This window comes from Tigriopus californicus, chromosome 1 (genome assembly GCF_007210705.1).
Source record: "Tigriopus californicus strain San Diego chromosome 1, Tcal_SD_v2.1, whole genome shotgun sequence".
Classification (NCBI taxonomy): domain Eukaryota; kingdom Metazoa; phylum Arthropoda; class Copepoda; order Harpacticoida; family Harpacticidae; genus Tigriopus; species Tigriopus californicus.
The window spans coordinates 2,317,578-2,342,277 of NC_081440.1; the positions used below are offsets into that span (position 1 = coordinate 2,317,578).

The following is a 24,700-nucleotide window of genomic DNA, read 5'->3' on the forward strand; positions in this document are numbered from 1 at the left end:
ATCTCTCGACACACCAGAAGAACTGACTCAGAGGAAAAAATGTTGAAGTATTCTGGTGCATAAATTTCCCCGTGGCCTCAAACGAAGACGTCTTTTTTAAGCCGAATTTAGCAACGTTTTCCCCCTTTTTTCTCCTTCTCTCAATGCAAATACATTGTACAACGTTCTTCTATCATGCTAGATTGTCAGTTCAAGTCCCTGGGTCCCCAAAAAGATTTTTAGCCTCAGAATTTATGCCTCAGGGCGGCAACGTTGAGAGAATTGAAAAGTTCGAACTGTAAAGGAAAAAAGCGACAAAACGACCTTTTTTCCTTCTGAATTCCAATGGATTCCCTTCGATGCCCGATGCATTCTGTTGGAAGATGAGTTCGAGTGAAAGTGGGGTAATTTAATTTCTCGACTTCCAAATCCCCCCACCGAATCCATACCCTAAAGTTTTAAGGCTTCGCATTTCCATGTCGGATTGCTCCATATCCAATTAAGCGGGTGCATCGAATCCCACCGTCAAAAAATGGCCGAACCCGTGGGATTTTATCAGCTCAAGAACAAAACAGGGTGATTATTGCACTTCCTAACATGGCTCAAGAATTCACTCCCGTTTATAAATAACCATTTTGAATCGAGGGGAAAAGCCCTCGGATTATCATTTTCTCCTTCCCCCCAGAGTCCGGATTGAACGCAGCTCGGGAGGGGATCTAGCTGTTTGGTCGAATTAAAACCTTTGAACCTCTCAAGAAGGCTTGAAAGCCCACCGAGCCTTTCAAGTCTCGAGTACCAGTTTTTTCTTCTTCCTCATCTCTCGAGTGAGTCACGAAATGGGTTTCCGTGTCCTAGGTCCTATTTGGTGCTCTTGGTCTATCTTGTCATCGAAAAGTATCTGTGACATTCGTCTTTCATCAAGCCCGAACAAGAAAAGGGATTCCTTTTTTGGATGATAAAAACACACGAATGACGAAATCGGGTGGCATTTCTTTGCTCCATCCATTTCAATCACCTCCAGTTGAGCCCGAACAAGCGCACACGATTCGTCAGGCTTCTTTGTACGTAGATAAGTAAGTACGTACGTGTGTATATACAGACAGTGTTCAATCTAAGATAGGGGAAGACCTGGGGAGGCCGTTTTCAATTATTCCTTAAACACAGGGTCGTGGGAGAAATTGAGCGATTGTTCTGGCGATGCAGTGCAGAAGGTTTGTGACAGACGTCATCTCGGAAAGTTTTCCCCCTCGCAGCATCGTTCGTTGACTTGACAGTCTAGTACTTATGTGTTTTTTGGGTTGAAGATTCTTTCTCCCTTAAGGGGAAAGAGCGCAAGGGATTAACCCCATTTCCAATGTGGTCCTTTAATCTCATTGAAACCCCCGGGAGCGAACAGGCAGACAGGCAGACAGTCAGATCGAGAGACTTGTTGGACACGTGTATGAACCATGACTTCCCTCTAAGTGCGTCCAATTATATTTTTCCATTGTCTTCTGGTTCTTCCTTTAAATACCTTCTTAACCTAAATTAGAACCGGGAAAAGGGGAGCGTAAGACCAAGACCCAAAGTGCTCTATCTTCTGTTTGTTCATGCTCTGTTTCAAATATTTGATGAGAGACGACAACTTTTTGGCGAGGTCGTCGCATTGGCCTGGAGGCTGACTTTCTTAAAGACACTGCAGTACCCTCGGTATCATTCTCATCACCATCATCCTCATCCTCACCCGGAGCAGCCTCGCCGTCATCATCCCACTTAGGTAGACTCACTTCTGATGAGAGAGATCTGTCCAGAGAACATGCCAGAAAAGTTTTTAATTTCCAGTGAGATGCGGATCAAACGGAACTTCAAGCATAACACTCAAGAGAGCCCAGGGTTGCCATCAATTTCACAGATCCCGAGGACTCGGAGCTGCTGGGGTAGCATCTAATCTCGTAGAAGGATCTGCTAGCACAACGACGACAATAAGATCATTCTCGTTGAGAGCAAGAAAAGAAGACACATGACGACAGGTCATTTGTTTGCCTCCCTAGCTAGATTGGCATTCTTCGGGAGCAATTTACTTGCATTTCAAATTTGGCTCCCCTGAAGTGAAAATGAGACCCAATTTAGGCTCTTTTCGAAATGAGAAACGAATAAGTCTAGCGTTGTGGAGTGGCTTAAACCTGCTTGGTTTAAATTACAAAACTCTTAGGGAAAAAAACTGATTTTCTGCTAACATCAATTTTGCATCTTTTGGATCCCTCAAAATCCAGAAGATGAAGTCATCGCCGTAAAAAAAGGAGATATGCAATGAAAATAAACAGCAGGAACATGGAATTTCCTTCTCAATTGGTCACACATGACAAGAAGGCCAGGAAGGCCAGGAAGGCCGTTGATTTTTGACAGATTGCTTTTGGATGCAGTCATGCAGGAGACTCATGAACACGTATCGTCATTTTTTGCTCTGGCCTTTGACAGCCATGATACGAATCTTCGAGTCTTCAAAGTCATTAGAGCACATGGCAACTTCGGACTCGTAATTATAGGCTAGATCGAGTCTCTCGAAAGTGAAATTCTTTGGCATGGCGAAAAAGATCAGAAGTGCTTTTGAACATTTTTATAGAGCTCAAGATTGTCGTGCCTGATAAATATCTTGTTCAAATAAACACAAGACGGGAAACAATCTTCGCTCTGGCATTCATCTCGAGGATTTATAATTCAACATTTCAAGATTGGCATTCGCCCAGATTTGGCTAAAAGAAGCAGAAACGGGATGCCGCATTTTGAGGCAGATTGTGGGCTGAACTTTTTTAGCGAGCTCTTTTATGGTTATGGATCTCTAATTGAATTGTGGGTGTTGCTTTGGGCAACACCAAAATACCTGCAAAGTCTGCTTGAGGGATTGCAGAGTGAATATGAGCGTATGTGTGTGTGTGTCATAATCCCAACGAATTTAAGCCATGCAATTAAACAAGCGTAAGCACATTTCATCGAGGTTTTAAGTTTCATTTCCTAATCTCTGAAGGTTTACAATTTCAGCTCGCGCTTTTTTACAGTCCATGTCAACCTTTACGAAATGGTCGCCGTGTCTTAGACAATATTTTTTGCTCCCAAGTATCAGTCAAAGGATCGAGGGCAGTGTTTTACAGCCCGTGATTAATAATAAAACAAGTTCGGATAAAAAAGACCAACTGTGTGGGTATTAAGTTCCCATTTCTTTTCAAGTCGTAAAAAAAGTTCATGAAGCCGTTGTAAAAAAAGAGGTTGGTAAAAGCCAGACCAACAAGCAATTTAGTTACAAGTTCTTCTTGAGAGAAGAAAAAACGCTGACAAGGTTTCCTGGATCGATCCACAGAATCATCATGACCTGGCCGGAAGATGAGATCTGTTCATCACGTCTTGACAAATGGAGTCAGACGAGCTTTACACAACCGAACCAAACAATCCGGGTTTTGGCGCCGGAAATACCAGATTCCAGTGTTTCAAATCAAGTTGCATGACACCTGAGGCCTTCCTTCGGTTGATGTATTGAGTTCCCCAGTTATTTTAGGCTTAGCTCTCTAATCCACTGAGAGAGCAAAGTCCATAATTAGACCGCTAAAGTAGAAAAACATTTGCCGACCTTTTCCCGGTATCATTTGCCGACAGACAGATACACTATGTACAGAGCTAAAAGCCAGCCAGGAGGCCGAGAAGGTAACAGAGAAGGGGAGGCAAGATTAAGCCTGGATTTGAATAATTTACTCAATGTCCATTCCCCCAGTTTCTCGTTACGTCTCATTGCGGTGAATGATACTAATCACGAGCAAAGATGCACAGATCCCAGTCAAATGACTCGCTTTTCACCCAACACGGATCATGATGATGATGATGATGATGATGATGATGATGATGTTGGGGGATGAACAAGGCAGGCAGGCCCTTGCAATCACTTCCAATCCCAATGCTCCAAGGGGTAATAAAATGCCGGTTTTCGACCACATTGCTGGAAAACTGTTTGGTTGAAGATTTGAAATTGGGGTTGCAAGCAAAATATGACCCCCTGGTTGTGCCAGCAACTTATCTGGACGTGATAGCCAATCTGTAATATTTGCAACTGGACCGGGTTTTTATCCGTTACAACCCCAATTCCACGTTGTCGCAGCCACAACATCGCTTCATTTCAAAGCAATCAAAAGCCAATCTAGCGCTTCCAAGTCGTCGACGGTAATCCTTAGGAACACAATCGGGAACAGTTCTCCCGGCTTCATCATCGTTTAATAATAATCACAGGGAAAGAGAGAGTCAAGAGCCGATCTGCCGGAAAAAAACAGCCAAACAAACGAACTCGGATCATTTTCTCCGCCAAAACCCACATGTGTACACATACTCTCAACCCCTTCACACGTTCCAATTTTTTCCTCTTTCTACCCCCGATTATCCGATTATCAAAAAGGAGGCGGGTGGTGTGTATGAAATTGGCCTCCACTACCCCTGGTCACGATTGACTTACTTTCTTGCCTCCCATTTGAATCGCATTGGCGGAATCCCTGGCATTTCATTTCAAACCGGGTTGGGAATTGTCCCAAAGGGATTTTGGCATGCACGTTTTGAGCCAAGCCAATCTGACGAGGAGCTCTTATTGAATATCGAATATTGGCACGGCTCGTAAACCCCTTTTCTGGTCATCCCCGGGTGAGCTGGAAACGGGCTCCCTGGTCTCTCTGGCAATCTTCGAGTCATAACAATAATGAAAAATGGCCAAATAAAACCTCTCGGAATTTTCCGCTTTAATTGGACAAGCACGCATGATGATGAAGGAGGCAGACTCAGAGAGGCCATGAAAGCCCGGTAGAGTCCGCACTAGTTGCATACATACATACATTCTACTAGCTCCTTGCGATACTTAGTCAAAGAAGCAGTCAGGTAGAGGGGTTGTTGGGTGGCAATGGTGGTGGTTCTGGCACAAAGAGACTCTTTGTTAAGGGTGTCGAGAATTTTCGGCCAACCCCTTCCGCTCGTTTTGAATTTGTGGATGGCAAAGGGGGGAGTTTTAATTCTACCTCGTCTTGGAAGATCATCAAGATACTCCCTCTCTGTGGTGAGTGTACAAATGCGCCCTCGCTCGCACACATGCACAAATGATCACCCGGTGAGTTGAATCAAATCATCTTGGAGGTGAATCCCAATCCTGGAATCTAGCGCTATGCAACAATAAGTTTGGGAGAATAATTCATGGCGTTGCGGATCAAAACAACAAAAAAGCCATGTGCCATCCCAGTGCCAGTCCACTTGTCTTGTAGAACAACGTGGTTGTTTGGTTGGTTGGTAGGTTGGTTGTGTTGCGAATTCGTAAAATATCTTTTGACAAATGACTCGCATGGCATGCTTGAGACAATACCAAACAACTGGCCATGAATCATTCGAGGTGTCCGAAGTTCAATTGAAAATAAATCTCGTGTCGAACACTGAGATTAACTCGATTCTCTGAGCGTCCCGATAGGCTTCATAAATAACACAATTGGATTCATCACCAAGGATGAGAGTGCACTTTCATGTTTTGTTTTGCTCCATTTCAGTTTGGATGTTTGAGGGGGGGGGGGGGTGTGAAGGGGGCACGGATCCCGCGGGTCTGGTGGTTGCTCTTTCACTCCAATGATGATGATGATTCCAACCAACTCAGTTGGAGGTGAAGGGATATGTCAAAGCTTTTTGAAAATGTCATGATTTTTTGTCATGGCCGTCGGATCCCCGGACAAATGTACTACATGGATATCCGTCGACTCTGGAGACTTCAGACGCTTGAAGATGAAAACTGAAAACGTTCCTTGTCCAGAAAGTGACACACTCGCATCAGATCAAGGCGACCTCAAAAGACTCCCTACACAAAGAAGGTTGCCATGCCCAAGTGCAAATAAAAAGCCCCCTTCTTGTCTTTGTTGGGTGTTATGGCAACGACTAATGGAGTTTTGGTTCCAATTGACGTATTCAAAATGGTAATACTAATGTTTGATCTTGGATTGGCACGAAATGTGTAACTCGGTTTTGTCAGTTTAGTCATGGCCAGAGGGCCCACTTCCACGCTTGTATTGGATATTGGCTTACTGGCTTCATGGCTTCATGGCTAACTGGCAAACCCCTCACAGTTAAGCATGAATGAAGGCAATCTTTGAAACCACATGAATAACTATCTGTTTGACAGGCCTTCAAAGACACTTGCTTCTGCGGAGTGAGCAAAAAATCAAGATGGTTCAGAGCGATAAGCAAAAATCACGGGAATGACGCAAGCACAAAAATGTCTGATCCCATCACCAGAATAACCAATGGGTTGAGGGGCGGCTCATGCGGCTCAAACACATTTCCTGCCAAGCTCTTGGCTTTTCACAACCATAGATCTGTTGAGCTGCTCGCACTGACATAGACAGAGAATCTCTGCTCACAGTAGAAAATCTCCTCTCTAATTAAAATGCCATTGTCACACAGCTTTTGACATTCCATGCTGGAAATGAATGTAAAAAACCGAGATCGAGCCGGAAAATGGGAATGTGAATGAGTGTGCCACTGTCTCATTCATTCAAATCTGGGGCCAGAGGGCAACAATTTTTCAAAACCTGTCACATCACAATCAGCCGATCCTCAATAATCTGCCCTACGTTATTCAATCTCGATCTGTTCTTTCAAAACTTATTCCATACATCTGGACCCAGCATTATTGGACCTGTTCACCTTTGTCCCACTATTCATGGCTTGCAGCAGTCAGCCTCCATATATCTAAGTTTTGTCATTATCGTGTGTAAATCTAGCTTGACACAAGTCCCAAAGCTATAACGTGCTAGAACATAGACAACAATTGTGTCCTTCGCATTGTAACCACCATTCAGCTTCACTTCAGCGGGGTGGAGGAATGACTCGGATAATTCTTCACCCTCTAGTTGTTGGCAAAACATAAACACATCCACCATAGTACACACAATCACATGCATATCCTTGTGATATTGAATTATTCATCCAAGAGAATTGAACGAATATGGTCATGATAGACTCCCTTGAAAACATAGCCTATTCACTCAACCAATACCAGTGAATCCTCCTCATTTCCAGCCATCATTGTTTTTGGCATGTTCCCTGGAAAGAGGGAAGTGGCATCCCATTTCCAAACCGAGCGGATCCCTAGCTTTCTGAGATGGCATTTTTGGCTGAGATACAATTATTCACTCAGTTGTGTACGTACACGAATGCTTCTCAGGGCCTCGAAAAAAAGGGCAAACTGATTCCGAAAGAGGCTGACAGGGAGTGGCTCTGATCGACTAAGTGACCCATTTGGGAATCCAACTTTCCTCATTAATTAGGCCAGACTCACTTTGAGATGATGAATGATGTGCTGGCGTGACTGAAACTGGATCCTCCCACTTTCAATGGGGAAACTCCTGATTTTAATTGGACAATCCACCAATACATACGTAGTACCAACACCAACACCAACATTCGGGGTCATAATGGACAAAGTTACGTTATCTGCAAACTCCCAACATTGTGCCATCTTGTTCCACCCAACCCTCTCCCCCAGAGACTCATTTCCCCCAAAAGGCACAAACTGCGGTCAAGCTAAGGAACCACGAAAAAGGCCATATTTTCTCTCGGTTCAATTACAATTTCAAATAAAATTCGTATAGGCTACCATAAACCACTTCAAGTGGTTGTGAATAGCTCGCTTACCGAACACGGTCAACGTGGCAGGGTCGCTATACCGGGTGGAAGCAATGTTTTCAGCGGCACAAGTGTAGTTCCCAGAGTCGCCGGTTTGAGCTGACACCACAATCAGATGGTTGTCCCCACTGAGTAGGAAGTTCTTATCCTTGTCCGGATCAATTCGTCGATCTCCCCTCAACCAATAGACGGTCGGTGTGGGCTTGCCTTTGGGGGGAAGACATCGCATTTGAACTGAAGATCCCACGGCCACTTGTTGTGAGTAAGGAGGCGTTTCGAATTGTTTACGTAGATCTGGAAGAAAGAGAACCAAAGAGACCATTTGAGATGAACCCAATGTAAACGGATCTGAAGTGGCCCCGTCTTTATTCTTGTGAAACTTGGCTGGATGGCAGCATTGGAGAGGAATGAAATGGGTGCATGTAGCAACAGGGTTAAACTAGGGCAATTAGTGCAAAATGCACAAAAGCCGTGTGCACGAGTTGGATCAAAAGTTACCAGGGAGTGGTTCTCCTCTCTCATGTTCATTCTTTCAGCTTTACTTCGTGATGGAAAACAAGGTTCAAATGAAAAAAATGGCCGCTCAGAGAAGAGAGGGAAGACGACGAGGCTCATTTCCACTTTACATCATCTGACGGTCATTCAATGTGGCGGCAATTTAAAGGATTCTTCATAAGTCCTCCTGCAAGGTCATTCAAGTTTTAGTATGGGTAACGGAGGGGAGGCTTTTGTCAAGTATTGGCTAATTTGTGGTTCAGGTGGATCTCAAATTAATTAATGACCAATTAGCCAGGGTGAGAAGTCGAAAAATGAGTAGTGCTCGATGCACAACCGAAACACGACAAGGTTATATATACTCGTATCTTTGAAAGGATTTGAGGCTTCAAGGACATTTAATTGACGTGGAAGGTCCTGCCAGACAAGTAAGGTCCGGAATTTTTCGCATCGAATGAATCCTAATCCAAATTCGTTGTCGCTCAGATCGTCTCAGTTTTGTCATGATACGACGGTTCTAGCTTCGTTTTGGGTCAAAGCAAGGGGAAGAGATTTCAAGGTTGAAAACAGAGATCCATAGGTCTAGAAATGAGATAGCCTCGAGGAATGGACTCCATATGTACAGTATGTACTTATACAGAGAGTGGCTGGCGATTGCAAAGAACTTGGGAAAATGACTCCTGGCTTCGGCCCAAAAGAGTGCTTGTTACCCCTTGGTGCCGCTTTGGTAATGAAAGATACACATCGAAGTCGTCCAACTTGCAATTCTGAAAGTCTTGTTGAATTTTTCGGCCATGAAACATGATCTAGTGCTGAATTCCATCAACCTTGGAGCATCACTTTCTGGATCTAGGGATCGAGTTTCCCTTTTCTTCGCGAAGAGATACTACATAGAGACACATAGAGTATGCCAGATGCAAGTCCATTTTCCTCACTAGGCAGCGGTTTAACTCGTATGAGGAGCTTCATACGTACTAACTAGGACGTGGAGCCGCACTTTCTATGTTGTGGTTCAACAATAGAGATCCACGTACGAGATGAAATGTCCAATAAATTACCATCCATTTGTTAGAAAAAAATGGGAAAAAGAAAAAGTCTTAAGACGTTGCAAGGTCTCTTCTCCCGTCTATCAGCTTGCTTGTTTCCTGACTGGCTTGCATCCATCCATCTGCATACGTACTACATACCAACATTGCAGGGGCCGAGACGCTCAAGTACACACATCCATAGATCTCAAATATGGGCAAGCCATTTAACCATAGCAACATTTTTTTCAGCTCACAGACATCTCTGAGAGTAAACAAGGAAATATTCAGCCTGTTAGTCGCTTGAGGAGGGTTTTCTAATCTAGGTATTTCTAATGTCTATAGGTGAGCAGGGCAGATCGTTTCTACTAGTAAGTAGCTGAGGTTTTCCTTTTCTTCTGTCATTCTTGACAATGGGGGATGCTGTAAATACCAAAAGAGAGAATGAGAGACACACTCAACGGGAAGAAATGGAGTTTCTGTCTTGGTCTCTCGGCCCAAGAGCCTGGGTGAACGAACGAATGGCGTAAAACTTCTCCCAAAGAATCTTGTTTCACATCATTTTTCCATGGTAGATAGGGCTACCCTTGAAATTGGAAGAAGGTTTTAGAGTCATTTCCTAGTAAAACCATGCTGGTTGTTTATTTATTGTTGGTGAGCATACTTTGGGGTTGAAATTTGATGATCATCGTTCAACGGGATAGAAGAGTGGAATGCGGCGTGAAGAGATTCATGTTGATATGAAACCCTCATGAAATCATAAATTCAGCTAAATTGCAGGGTCCTCCATTCACCGAAAGGAACAACTGTACTTTTCTCACTCACTTAAGCGCACACAACACCAAAGAAAAGGTGGTGTCTGGATGTACCAGGACCACGAAAACACGGCCATACTTCATGAATGCCCAAAGGGGTTAGCCGACAAATGGGTTTTCACAGGTTTTCCATCTTCACCCGGTTGTAAACCCTACTTACTACCTTGGGTTTTCACACTTCACACCTTTCTCCAAACTGATCTTTCTTCCCTGCTCAAGATTCAATTTGATGTGAATGAGATGCATCTAAACGACGATTCTTTCAAATTTCGAGGCCTCATTTGCATGAAATAATGAGAGGCAGGCACTTGATCCTCATGAATAATGCTCATTTGGCTCCCTCTTCGGTGAATGAGGAGAGTTTGGAAGACAATAGGCTTCGCACTTGAAATATGCACACGGCGACATATGCAGTCAGCAATTGAGATATGCTCATGAATGGAATATGTTAAGTATTTGAATATCATTTGAAGCGCACGTTAACCCCAGCATAAGGATAAGACTCCTTCAGTAGTTGGTTTTAATTATCAGAGCACGACTCCATTGCAGTTCAAGAATCTGAGTCCACCCTGCACATTTGCAAATGCCCAAAGCGGGAAAGGGAGGAAAGAAGGAGCTCTTGGTATTTTCAATGATTTAAGGAACTAGCAAATGGACCATCAAGAACTCATCCCAGCCGCTTTTAAGGCGAACAATTCACAGGACAATAAATTGAGTCAACCATAACTATCAGAACGGTTTGGGGAACAGGGAGGAATTGTGCTATGAGAAACGACGATTCCTCGTTTCTTTTTGGCATAATCAGGTTCAGTTGTCTCGTTCATGTTTTACTGACAAATCCCCGGAATGAATACGAAGTTCGACTAATGCATCTATTTGTATCTCTCTAGTTGGAGTGATGAAATATTTACATCATAAAACAGCAATTGGGCCAAAGTTGACTTGACTCGAAATGGGCCTCATGTGTCAAATGAGAGCTTGTAAACGTATCATTGCTCGTAGAGTTGCAAATAACAATGAAGCATCCAACGCGTCATCCGACAACGTTAGCAGTTTCTTTTTTTTTTTTTTCAAACTTCTCATTCTCCTCTCGCCATTTTGCGAGCAAACTTAGCTTGGGAAATAAAAAGATCTATTATTCGCAGTTCCTTCCCCGTTTACCAAATTCTGCGGTCTTTCTCGCCCCAGGTTCAATGGTACGGAAGTAATAATGGCCCGTTTGCACTTTCCGTACGGCCCACGGCCCAACTCTTGGAATATTTCTACACTCGGAGAGCAAAAAGTCTATCTTTCGAGGATTTCTGGTAATTTTGCCCATTGCTATTAGAATTGATGACCTGGTTGTACACTGTAAACCTCAGTGAATCGTAGAAATGGACGGTTGGATAGTTTAGAGGGTTGGCTTGCTTGCTGGCTTGGCTGACTGACTGAGGAGCATGGCTGCCGAAGACAAGGTCAGTGTTTGGTATTTGAATTATGATCTCTTCTTACTTCTTCTCTTCGTTCTGTGTCTTTGGCTACCACTGAGAGTGAAAGAGAGAGAATCTTTTTTGCTCCTCTAGAAGAGGCAAAAAGAACCTAAAGACATTCGAAAACCCCTTTATTCTCTAACGACGACACAGAAGCAGGAAAGGCAATGATTTGTTGCTGGATCCCATGAAAAGATTCGCCAGATCGTGAAACTACGCTCAGTGGGCAGTTTTGAAGGTCATTGTTGGGCTGCCGTCATACCAGTGAGTCTGACAACTCATATTTACTACATTAGCGGATCCCCAATTATGTGGCAGTAGTGTGACAAAGCCAGAAAGTGTGTTGACAATGGCCGCATCTTCTTAATCCATGTCCGAGAAATATGTGCTCCAGATACGGCCAAGCTCATTAGGTAAACACAAAAGAAAAGAATTTTCCACCAGATTAAACGTGATTATGATGAACCAACTAAAATGGGCACTCAAATGCTCGGCTGGGACACGCGAATGGATCGTCCGTCCGCAGCAACATGTCCTAGAGGATTGTCACGGGAATTCCGCGAAACCTAATCTTTCAGCTCGACAAGTTCACATAGTTTCTCCTCCGATTCTTCCCGAGAAAATCGGAGCGTAAACGCATAATCTCGAACTGATCGATGCTAATACCGCTCACATTCTGGGCCATTGAGCAATCTCTACCCCCGTTACCAGTATGGTGTACTACGTAGAGTCCTATCTATGTACAGGAGAGTGGATTGAGGAGCCACTGTCCTTCTATTCGAATCGATTTGCGGGAACAGCCATGGCAATGTTCACTTTCTCGACCGAATTTCATATGTTTTCTCTGCTCCCAGAACGATAAAGAGTGAGTGGGTGAGGAACGCACCAACGCCAATAAAACTGTCTCTTTCTCCATGATTAATGAAAACATACTCACAGGCATATGTAATAAGAGCATGTCGAGAGATCTTCGGACCTTTCCCAGACACGGCCATGCAAGCGCAATGGAAATCCCCAAAGAATTCCTCCACTTGATCACGGTTAATCTTGAGTGTGGCTTCGATGTATCGCACCCCCGTCTCTGGTTCCACGTGATGCTCTAACCGAGTGGGCTTTTCTTGGACAGAATTGCACTGAAAGTGGACACTGAGAGCATGAGCCACGCGACAGTGGACCTCGGCGGTCTGGGATTTGGTCACAAATGTATCCAGAGGCTCCTTGAGAAAAATTGGCAAAGCGCTTTGGGTCAGGTTGGTGGAGGGCAGAACACTTGGCAGGAGGCTGCCATCGCCAAATGATTGAGATGAGGCCTCGGTGGACACATGGGGTGAGGAATCTGAAAGAAGATGAAGAGCGAATTCAAGTTTTAGCGTCTTGAAAACCTATCCTAAGCCTATGTTATGTTATGAAAAACAGCCCTAGGCCTCAGCTAATCGGCGGTGCTGTCTGAAGGATTTTGAAGGGAAGCTGAATACGTCACAGTTTTGCCGGTAAATTCAAACCCACCCATAAAGAAAGTGTCAGATGATAAGACAAACATCATTAACAATGGCCTCCCGCGGAACGACAAAGACTCATTTCTGGACTATTTCTACATTTGCTACATATCTCAATCACTTTGAGAGCATGACAGGAGAAAATTGGACCCCAAATCGATTTTTCAACTCTCGTTCACCGAGAACTTGAACCGATGGACGACGACGTTTGAGTTCGGCCATCCATTGAAACTCCAATCTTGGAGATAAGGACCAAGTTTCGAGTTGATAAAGCGAGCTTCCCATTGGACTCTAGGATTGAGAAACGTCCTAATACAAAGGAGATAAAATGCTAATTTATTCTCCAACTTTCAAACTCTCCAGGGTCTTTGACCCTCGGCTAGCCTGTCATCAAAAATAGAGCTGATCTACGTATCCCTAGATCCCTTTACTCGTCCTGGTAATGAAAATTGTATGTTAAGTACCAGGGTAGAGAAAGAGGCAGGTTAATTTCCCATTTTTCATGGTAGACAAGAAGTTTTGTTTCACACTGTGATTCTGGAGCATGGGGTTGATCCTCCCATTTATCATATCTCCAACGAGATTCCAAGGTGGTCTCTTTTACTCATTTCAGCCCACTCAGAAAGGAGAGGAAAAAATTCGAGATAACCATTCAAATCAAAGGGAGGGAAATGTTCGGTGGCGTGTTTTTGTGTCCATCTCATTTTGTTCCTTTGCCGAAACGCACTAACCCCCTTCCATTTTCTACATCACTAATAGAGATGAACTTTTCTTTACTGGTGTCTGGCCAATACTATGGTCTAAAACTTGGGATATTTTCTGGCAGTCTCGTAATCGCGCAAAAATGTACGTCCTAAGATGAGGTAGTCAAGAGATTGTTCAGCCAACATTCGGGCATTACTACTAAGTTCACTTCGCTTTGCTTCTGGCAAGTTGCAATGACGGTGTAATAGTGGTAGTGGTCGTGGTGGTGGTGATGGTGGTGGTGGAGGTAGTAGTTATTGTTGCCGACTACAGGGTACGCGGGGTGTTTTGGGACATTTTCTCATGGTCGGTGTTGCAGTGCTGTCAGTGTGCTGTGGCGGCAGGGTTGTCGAAACAACCATTGTTGAGAGGGTGAGCCATTGTTGAACGAACTGAGGGAGTTATTACTTCCAATTCTTTGTTGGACTCCATAATGGCAAAAGACCAGACCGAAGAGTTTGCGAGATAAGAGACATGCTTCACTACAGATTTCCTGGGAGAGGTCTAGAATTTTTTCATCCTAGGGATATCTGTCAATCTTGCTTTACATGTAACAAGAATTCCCAGACAACTCACACCTTGCTAGAATTAGGTTGATGGTCGGAAAAAGTCATTACAGGATGAGGGTAGTAAACCAAATTTGACTTGATTTGCAAACTCTGGGAGTGGCAAATGTGCAACGTGAATGGTTAAGTGATTATAAAAGAAACACTAGAGCTCAGGGGAATTAACTCTACGGCTACAGTACAATGACGAGTGGACTCGTTGGAGTATGCAAGGGTCTTTTAACTTGGCACCCAAGATTTATTGCCACAGTAAAAGCTTGGGCTTTGCAAGAAATTAAAAATTCACTGTTTTTTTTTTTTTGCAGAGACCCAAAGTGTTACGTTTGCATCCCGGTTCTGAACAGAGCTCATATATTGTCTTCTTATCCGGCTGAGAACTTGATTTTGGCGTATCTTTGAAATGGCTAGAAGCTCTTCTATCTCTTTTTCTCTCTCTTTCTTTCTTCAAACCAGTCAGTCTCTCTTAAAACACAGTCCTCTGTTCCCTGAGCAAAACAAGGTTCTTTTCGCTTCCAGCAATCATTATTGTACAAGAAGAAGACCTGGCATTATCACTTAAGATTCACCCTTTGTCCAATGGGCTGAACTAGATCGACATCGTGGTACTTGCTTGCCCCTGAGCTATTCAACCACATACAACAAACGTGCCATCCAGCAAGAAAATTTGAACCGAAACGCACAACTTCAAATAGCCTCATCAGCTAGCTAGCTAGTTTCTCAGAACATCAACAGTAGCGCCCATTTTGGGTAGAAATAAAAGGTTCCATTACCCAGGGCCAAACCCTGGGACGTTTTACGAGCAAAAATGAGAAGGTATGTATGAACCAAACGACTCCTCACTTCCATCCAGCAATTGTTCAACACTTTTCCATACTCTTTCAAAGTATTGCCTTGGAAAAGAAGCTCTAATTTGTGCTCCTGAATAATTTGCGTTACCCTGCATAGACTTGACAGATAAAAGACTCTTTAGGCGCCAAGTGAGTACATTGGAAAAAAAGTAAATGACCAAGTTCCATTGCACTCATGATGATCATTCATAAAAATGTGATTCGTCAGTCGAATGCATGTTACAAGAAATGGGCAATTAGGCCAAAGGCGAATGTTCAACCGAAAGGAGCTTGGAAGGTCCAACGGGCAAGTGGATTTCAATAAGCTTTATTGACCATATACGGGTAGATTGGGACCATGACAAGAAATTGAGGATAAAGAGAAATGCCGCGTGACCATTTGAAGGTAGAAGAACAGTAGTTGACAGATTCTAATTACGGACCCAAGAGTGGCAATTTTCTCCGCTTTGAGCACCGGGACTCCTTCAATGCCTATTGAAGGAGGAGACAAAATCTCGGTCAACCAACTTTGTAGGCCCTAGGATCGCAACATTCATTCGTCTTCGGAAGATCGCTGAACCCAGAGTTAATAACAAAATCAATATTGACTTGCCAGCAAAAACAAGTCTGACTGCAATGTCAATCTTGACTCGGTCTTCATCGCCCAGCATTATTTGAAAGACAACGGATTGTGTTGGATATCTGGGTTGATTTGGGGGAACAGAATTTCGATTCTGGGTCACGGACGGTTTATGGTAATGATTCATCACTAATCAAGAGTGTCAGTGTAGATAGAACGACGGCCAATAAAACTGTGAAGAGAGAATTGCCAGGACCTTTGTAGCTCTACAGTCCTCTTGTTCAAACACAGAAACTGTCGATTCGGTGAAAGATTATCACTTTATTGGGCAGGCTCTCAGAGCAAACTTCTTCCAAACTCCTACCAAACTCTATGATAGGTCTCGATTTTCTGAAAATGAACTGGATTCGAGTACAAAAGATACTCCTCCCAGATTAGATCTGGCGATACAAATAGATTGTCCCTTTCAGAGTCCCAGGCATTGGACACAATTGAAAACGGATTTGTCACAACCTTTGTCAAGAAGCATCCAATTGAAAAGAGAGGTAGATAGTTACTTTTCCATTGCAATTTAGAAGGCTTACAAGGCCCTTTTGCCCAAGCCTCCAACCAAGCAGCCTTTATTAAAGGACGAAGAGCCGCCATTGAATCGGAAGAGAGGATCGAGAAGGAGAGAGTGGTGACCTCGTTTCATATTGGCCTTTTTTTATCCCGAAAGGAAGAAAAGGCTCTTTCATCGGAGAAGGACATGAGCGGGGCACTTTTTTCTCGACTCTTTCTCTTGTTAAAGAACCAGAATTTGATCTTGTCTTGGCTCTGATGTTGCAAAGTCAGTTGGATGGAAACCACTTTGGAATCTGATTTGATGATTCATCCATAAGTGACAGGCAGCCTTTTTTGAATGCACGTCGCGCGGAAAATATGAATGCGTTAAAATTTTCTATCCTACTAGTTTGTGCCATCAGATAAGCCTTTGAGCAACTGGTTTCGTTAATTCCTCGTCTTATTGAATTTGGGGCGTGCTTGTCAGTCCACATTAGCAACACCTTCTCGACTCCGTTCTATTTTACTGCTTGGGAGATCAGAATCAGTGATCAATTCGAATCCACCTACGCTCACAAGAACCTCCCACAAACAGGCCTTCATACGACGGAAACAAAAGTTGTCGGACAACCTTAGAAGAAGAAAAAAACTTGGTCCTTTAAAGTGAATTCTATGACGAATTTGCTATTAGAAAAGTCATTTGGCCATCCGACTGGTATTCCAACGAGAGTTAGAGCCCAGAATACTCTGACATTCAAGGTAACTTGGACAAGTCCTGGTAAAAAAAGAGGGACGACCGACACTCGACCACTCTTCACCCTTCTTTTTCCTTGTAAGTGTAAATCAGCATTTTCCCATGGATGATCGGAAGTCAACGTTCAATGTTATGAAAATACAGCTCTTGTTGTCTTAACAATTGTTCTGTCCCAAAGTAAGCAAGGGCGAGCGACACTTAACAACGACAAGCTCCTCTGCGAACGATTTTGTTGACTTAACGGGTAAGGTCAACCCTCTGTACTTTGCACGTCAATGACAAACCATGTTCACGAAATTGGAAAGACGTTCCCAGACCCATGGATTACACTGGCATATGAAACAGCCTGGATATTCCTCCCAATTTTCCCACACCCATTTGGAAATGGCAGTAAAAAAAGGTCACAAGGACATTCCCTCGAGAGGAAGGGAAGACTCGAGCCTTGGACATTTTGAGAGGGTACGGCGACGTGGAATGAGGCCAGGGTTTCCAACTCGAGTCGTCTTGGTGGGGCGACGACAACAGATTGTCCCAAGATTGTCTCCATCTGGGGCGCTCAGCGGTTTAAATTTCTTGTTATTATTTTCTGGGAACGGGCGAAGTGCTTCAACGGGGATTGTGGATTCAGCTTGAGGGGAAGGGCAGTATCAAGAAGATCAAAGAAGTCACTTTATTAGAGACGGGGGAAGATCGAGGGCAGGGGCAAAGGGAGGAGGGACGAGGGAACGGAACAGCAGAAGCCGCAATTGCTTATGGACGAAGAGACATGGGATAATTGAGACACTTAAAGTCGGGAATTGGCACCAACGCCACCCTCGAGGCAAAGATGAACACATGACTGGACGAGGTCCCATTTCGCTCTTTGAAACACTAGGTAAATGCAAAACAAATGAATTCGAATTGAATGGTTTGTGCGAATTCAGGCACTGTCCGCGAATGTGCTCCTTCTTTCTTCTCGTCATCGGGCCTAAATAGATTGAATTCCGGAGATTCTACTCCAAAGACCTATCCCTGGCCCATGATGGCCAGTGATCCCAGTCCTTAAATGAGATTAGACGTCTGTCTGGAATCTCACGATGTTCATCGTCGAAAGAGATTTCTTGAACCTCCTCGGTCAGGTCTTTACCTCAAGACAATGAAGAATGAGTTAAATTGACGGCTAGCTAGATTTATTTACGACCGCCTATGAGATTAGTTTCAATTTATTTCTGATCGACCATTGAGGCACCCCCTCCGGATAACCCCTTTAGGGACTTGACATGCTGACCTTAGAGCAAAGTATGAAGTATATAATTAGATTTTTACGATACGATTCCTTTTTACTCACGGAAAAGGACGTGAAAATTGCTCTACTCTCGACTGTGCCGTAAGTGTATTGGACTGAGAAAATGAGTATGGGCGTTGTTCCACTTGAGACAAAAAAGCCACCCGGATCGCTTAATCGTCTCAAGAACTGGAGGTAATTTTCAAAACGACAGCTTCGGTCACCTTTTTCAAAATCTAACGCCGACATTACCCCCACACAATAGTACTACTCGAACCTACAATAATTCTTAGACAGGTTTTCAGAGTTCGTCCAAAAAAAGGGAATCGATTTCAAGTGATCTCCTGAAGCTGGGGAGAGGAATAAAACCAATACCACGAGGGCTTTGGGCTTCCAAACTAGGGCAAAAGTCACGAGTTGATCTCTGGCAATGGCTTCAGATCAATCTGGCCAACGAGCCCAGAAAACATGGCAAGATCCAATTCCTCTTCCCACAGATTCAAATTGACAGAAGCCCGACTTTGAGGCTAGGGCGGATGACTCTTGGTCTCTTTTCCGACTTCTACTTGGATACACTTGATCCAGCTTATTCAGTTGCACAAATACGTCGACGAATTGAGCATCTTCTGCCGACCAATATGTGATTTTCAAACGAACTCAGGCCAACCGAAATGTATGTCTTCTATGTGCTTCAAAGTTCAACCGAGATGAGGAACCACACCATTCCTGGAATTGTTATGGTTCTTTGATTGCTGGGTTGAAGAGGGTTCGACCATGATTATGGCAAAACTTCAGACATATACTATATGACTGACAGACCGATAGGTCGCAAGTTCAACTAATGTGTGCTCATAGATCGACCGAAGACACGTGAATAGCTGGCCAAATCGTATGTGGAAAAATGCCTCTCCTTCACTCTTTGCTCGATCTTTGTCGTTAAGGCTGAGTTTGTTTTGAATCTTGTCTCTCTCTCTCCCAAGAAGGTCACGTTCTTGGACCACTTTCAAAAGTTTCCTCCCCTGTGATAGTACGTTTTATGCATTCGTTATCTTTGGGACAGGCTTTTTCTCACTTCCCTTAAGGGCATTTTCCTCAAAGGTCAAGTAGGAGACGTTCTGAGTCAAAGTTGTGGTGCAAAATACAGGAGTGCTTGAGCAAAAGTGCACTTTGGGCAGGGAAAAATGTCGATGCTCTTTGCACACATCAATTGGCGAGTTCTCCAAATAAAGAGAGCCTCCTTTGTCATTGAAATGTACCCAACTTCCGTGGGATCTAGGACATATTGCAATAACGAGTCGAGTGTGGATGAGTAATTTGATAACGAATATGACAAATAAGAATCCAATGAACCCATAACGAGGCCGTTGCGATATCCGCGTCATTTTATGTTTTATTGGCTCTTTTGACAGACCAATTTTCCCACAATCTGCTCCTAAGGCTTCATATGTTCCTACCATCTTTGTCCGAAACCACGCGATGATCGATATAGTCCACGTCGTTGCCTTCATCAACATCGTCGTAATGAACTTCACCATTTTTCAACATATGATCGGGAATAGGTATCAAGTCATCTTGGTCATAATCACTGAATTCATTCTTTGAACCCTTCTTCCGGCCTGGCCGGCGTCTCGCCTCGCCAGACACGCTCTCCAGGACGAAGCCACAGCACCAAAACGCTAACAAAATGAACACAACAAAAGCCTTCATGACTGAAGGTACTTAGGTCATTGGGCACAACCCATTATTTCACCCTGTTTCTAACACAACTACTATCGATCAAAGGGAGGTTTCGCCAGAGAAGCAACAACAAATCTGGCAACGGTGCTCCTTCTCGTGGGACCCTCAAGTCAAAACTGAGCTCCAGATGAAACGTGAAACTGGAAGCACATGCTTTTTCCACCGGCGGGCGTTCTTTGGTGCGCTCTAGCCTTGCACACGCGCTCTTTGCTCGCTCTTGTGTGTTCATCACCATTGTCTTACCCTACAGAGGAGGGGGGGTTGAAAGGCGTTCTTTAGCGCACTCTCATCCCAAAATAATGGAGGCTTCAAGTGCTTGGAAATTGGTGATGGATCGCAAAAACAATGCGTTCCAAAGGGTGTTCTCCAAGCCAAGGTCGTGAATTGGAAGGTGAGTGGCTTGGCCATGAGAATTATCATAAAGTGATTGGAATCCTTTGTTCTGACAAGTCCCCTCACCCCAAGATTTACTTTCGCCTTGATGTTGACTTTGTGGCGAGCTTCGTTGTCTCTTTTGGGTTGCCGTTTCCTTACAAGTCTTACAAGCTCGTTCAACACATTGGATATGGGGGATTGGAAATGAGCCCAGATTCGTTCTAACATCGCCGTACCTTGTAATGGCGTTTGAATGGAGCCGTTTTTTGCCCTACTCGGACACCCAAAGGAACTTGAATACGAGGTGCACTCGACAGGAGGATGCCCCAATGGTTCTGGGAAAGTGTCACTCTCCAATTGAACCGCTGATTACCATCTGGCAACCCCCTTTTTTGGTACCAAGTATATGAAATATCTCTCTGTAGGTCTGGCTAGCTTCACGGTTTGACAAGATCACCCGAATTCACCCATATATCCTGTAAATGTTGTCTGAATAAGCTCTTTGATGTGTCACATGTACACTAGGTTTAACGCACAATGTTTGCGAACCCCTCTTCAAGTTCAAACACTCTTCTCGTAATTAAGGCGAAATATCTCTTTGGAGGTTACCGCTCCCAAGCTTCCAGGGATCAATTTGTCAAGCCAAAGTCGAAGCCAAATAAAGTCAGCATTGACGGGGTCTCCAATATGTTCGGAAAATAGCGATTGCGGATCGAGTTGCATAGTTTGTCTAGACACGAATGATGCATACTCACTTTTTTCTCAGAGGCAAATTAGCGTTGAAATCGTTTTGTCATGAGCTTAACAGCTCCTCTAAAAATGGGCTGTTTAAGCCAATTAAGAAGGAAAACACATGAATTGCTACCCCTTTCCTCCTTCCTCCTCCCCCCCTACCCCCTCCCCCTTTCACCCCGCTCACCCATCTCCCATGAAAATTCAAGCCACAGCTGAAAACCAGACCGGAGCGTGGAAAAGTAAGTGCGCCCACATCCCTCGTAAATTCCGTTTCACCGGCAGGAAGCCAAATTACTTTGATTGAAATATGGAAAAGGCAAGTTCCAAAGAGTTTGAATTGAGCATTTTTGGCTTTAAGAAGACTCGAAATCATGGTCAATATCAAACAGATGTGTGCTCGGTGCCTTCCAAGTGCGCATGACACAACAATGCTATGATAATGATGGAGTGTGTCACTTGACAACGCCAATTTTGGTATGGAGAGAGAACTCACACTTGCTCTTATTTTTCTCGTGAGGACTTGAACATTTGATCAAGCAACTAAACTTCAAGACTTTAAAATCAAAAAAGGAGAACTAGCCGTCTATTCTGGCGTGAGAATCAAGTGGATCAAAAAATGATTAGGGATTAGACATCACCATCCCCCAAAATAACTTGCCTAACAAGCATCTCCATTCGTCGGTTGCCAGTGTACTCGCCCTATTATTACTTGCTCGCTCACCCCAGATTATCAATTCTAGCTTGTTAAAAATGCGGCACAACGCCTTTGGCACCCGTCAACGACGTAAAAAATGAATCATTATGATATCCAGCATTGGGAGGGCATGAGCTTTCTTTCATGGGATCCTATCGAAATGCGGTTGGACAAGAGCTAGTCAACTGTCGGGTGCTGAAACAGATTTGGGCCGGCCTTAGGATGAACACATTCGAGGACTAAATCCACCAGAGAATTAAAAGGAGAAGAAGACCAATAAAGTCCGGTTCTTTACAGCAAAGAAGTGAATTTTAGAAGGAGAAAAGATCCAACTTATGTCGTATAGTACGATCTTTTTTCGAATTAATTCCACTAACTTGAATCCAGATTTTGACCATCTTTGACCCAAACCATCCTAATTAGTCAAACATTCAACGACCGTCTCGTTCTGCCAATTTTAGTTCTTTGATGAATCTACAATGTGACGTAAATCCAAATGACGGACTACAGAAAGGTCTAAAACAAGTCAAAACTGGCTACTTAATACAGTTGCCAATGACTACTTTCATTTTTCTTTTGGTTTGGTTTTATAATTGAGTTAGTTTGTAGACAAAGAAACTACCATTATCGCTATTCGTATGAGAAACAAACTTTCGCGATTGTTATTACCTTCATTTTGAAAAAGTAACACTGCCAGTTTCATACCTTTATTTCAAATTTCGTTGCCATTGTTTTATGGTAAACCTGGGAGTATGCTTTGCAGGCGGGATTGGAGCCTGAGGTTGCGAGATATATTTTTAATAAATTAGCGCCAAGTAAAGGAGTTCCGAACGAAAAAAAAATCAACTTTTCCAATTTTAAGAACCATGGAATAGCCCTTGATCTCCATAGACTTGGTGATCATTTGCGCATCCGAGTGTTCCACCTCTATAGTCATTTGCTTGCCCTAAAATTGTTTGTTCACTATCAAGGACTGCTCGCACTGACCCCTAAAAATCGACGGAGACATATTAGAATGCGAAAGGACACGTTATATCAAGGTTACGTTGGTTGGGAAACATCGAAAGATGTCATTGCCAGGGAAATAGTAACGAAATTACAAGTAAAGAAATTAAAGGGATTTTTTGCGGACTTCCTTACCGCTCCTGAAGATGGAATCTCCAGTAGTTCAAGATGAAAAAAGTACTTTTTTTGGTTTATTTTTTCACGGGTTTTTCTAACCGCTACAAGGAGTTGCAATCCCCAGTATTATTAGAATGAAAGGTTATTATTCGTCTATTTATTACCTTTCAATCTTTATGTGATATTTGGTCTACCAACAAATTTGAGTTGGCAGACCGAGCTAGTCCTTGAATGTAGGGTTGATCTGGAATGCTATCCAAAAATTTGTCCAAATCTGACTTGAAAGATGCTACCAGATCAACAAGGCCTATGTATTCCCTACGAATATCAGAGGGAAGCAAATCAAACAATGAAGGTGCCCGAGAAAGAAGAGAAGTGGACTTCATTGTTCGAACTAGCCTGGATTCTCGAGGACTTGAAGGTGCTCTTAAAACGCACATTAAGCCTCTACGGTCACTAGAATTGACCCTAAATCCTGGGTTAGGACAAAGCTTGTGGATGCTTTTGAAGACGTACAGTATCAGATACCTTTCGTACCTTCTCTGAACACTGTACAATCCTAACCTTTTTAGTCTCTCCCAATACGGGAGCTCTCTCTCATTCCTGTGATGTTACCAATGAAACATCTTTGGACGTTTTTGAAGACATTTGTTTTAACTTTTTGAATAGGTCCGTTTCTCAAGTATCAAAAAACCCTTAGCCGTAAGATTAATACAGTCTTAGACATTGAAGCAGTTCACACTTTAAAAATAAGTGAAATAATTTTTCCATTATCTACTTCCATTGGCTTGGCAAACATCATGGCGAATATTGAACCGCATAAGCATGGCGAAGAATGGGATTAATACAATGCCATTATCGAATTTAAGGTATTGAGGTATGGGCACCTGACGAGAATTTTTTCTACTCCATAGAAGCTCAAGCACCTAAGTTGTTCCTTACCCATATTCGATTTTGGGATCTTTGATCACGTCCAACAACTTCTGGCTCTTTGGCCCTTGATTGGGTTGACGAATATGATCCGCTAGAATTAAATCCACGAGTATTGGATCATGCGGTGCCACGTATGCACTTGGTTGTTGGATCAAAAACTTCATTTCTTCAGGTTTCCATTGATAGACAAGTTGGAGACGATTTAATCCTTAATCGGATTGCTTGATGAAGCCTCAAGAACCTCCATGGGCTATTAGGTTTTTGAAGTTAGGCCCAGAATTAAACACAGCAACAAACACAACAAAAAGTTTTACAAGTCATTTCGCTTTTTCCCTTTGCTACCAACTGAGAAGATTCGGTTGATGTGCGCTGATTATAACACGACTCAATAACTTCGTTATGGAAACTTGTTCTTGTTTTACGTACCCCTGTGCTCTTTTCTCCGAGAATAGAACATGTGACTTTCCACATGTCTAAACCATTTCTTCCACCATCGTTGGAATGCCATGGTGCAGTGGGTATCTACTGGGTACCGTGCGTTGTTCTTGGAACCATTGACTGGATTAAGACCCCGAACACGCCCGGTTATAACTACAGGGTGACAACTATGTTTTAGGGCATCCAAAAGTAGCTTCAAATACAACTCCATCATTCAAATCTCCCGCCATATGCAAAAAGGATATCATCCAGTTACCTCTAATTGTTGTTTATGTTGACTTTCTGATTTGTATAGTGTCTAGATTTGCAGCAAAATATAAAAACGTGAGGCCATCGTAAAACTTTATAAGGAAGGCCACAGTTGCAGGAAGATTGCAAAGACTTTGGAAGTCATGAAAGTGTCAAAATCAATTGTGTCATATACTATTAAAAGGTTCAAACAGT

At 43.3% G+C, this 24,700-nt stretch overlaps 1 protein-coding gene across 1 annotated transcript in view; it reads right to left on the minus strand.

Annotated features, from left to right (window-relative positions):
- Nucleotides 1–20,074, minus strand: part of LOC131882848 (netrin receptor UNC5C-like) — a 32,716-nt gene extending 12,642 nt beyond the window's left edge. The window contains exons 1-3 of the mRNA XM_059230173.1: nucleotides 19,677–20,074; nucleotides 12,386–12,784; nucleotides 7,654–7,938 (exon numbers count right to left, since the gene is read on the minus strand). Of these exons, the coding sequence (XP_059086156.1) occupies nucleotides 7,654–7,938; nucleotides 12,386–12,784; nucleotides 19,677–19,929 (937 nt within the window). The 5' untranslated portion in view covers nucleotides 19,930–20,074. The remainder of the gene's footprint in view (nucleotides 1–7,653; nucleotides 7,939–12,385; nucleotides 12,785–19,676) is intronic.
- Between the last annotated feature and the right edge of the window lie 4,626 nt (nucleotides 20,075–24,700).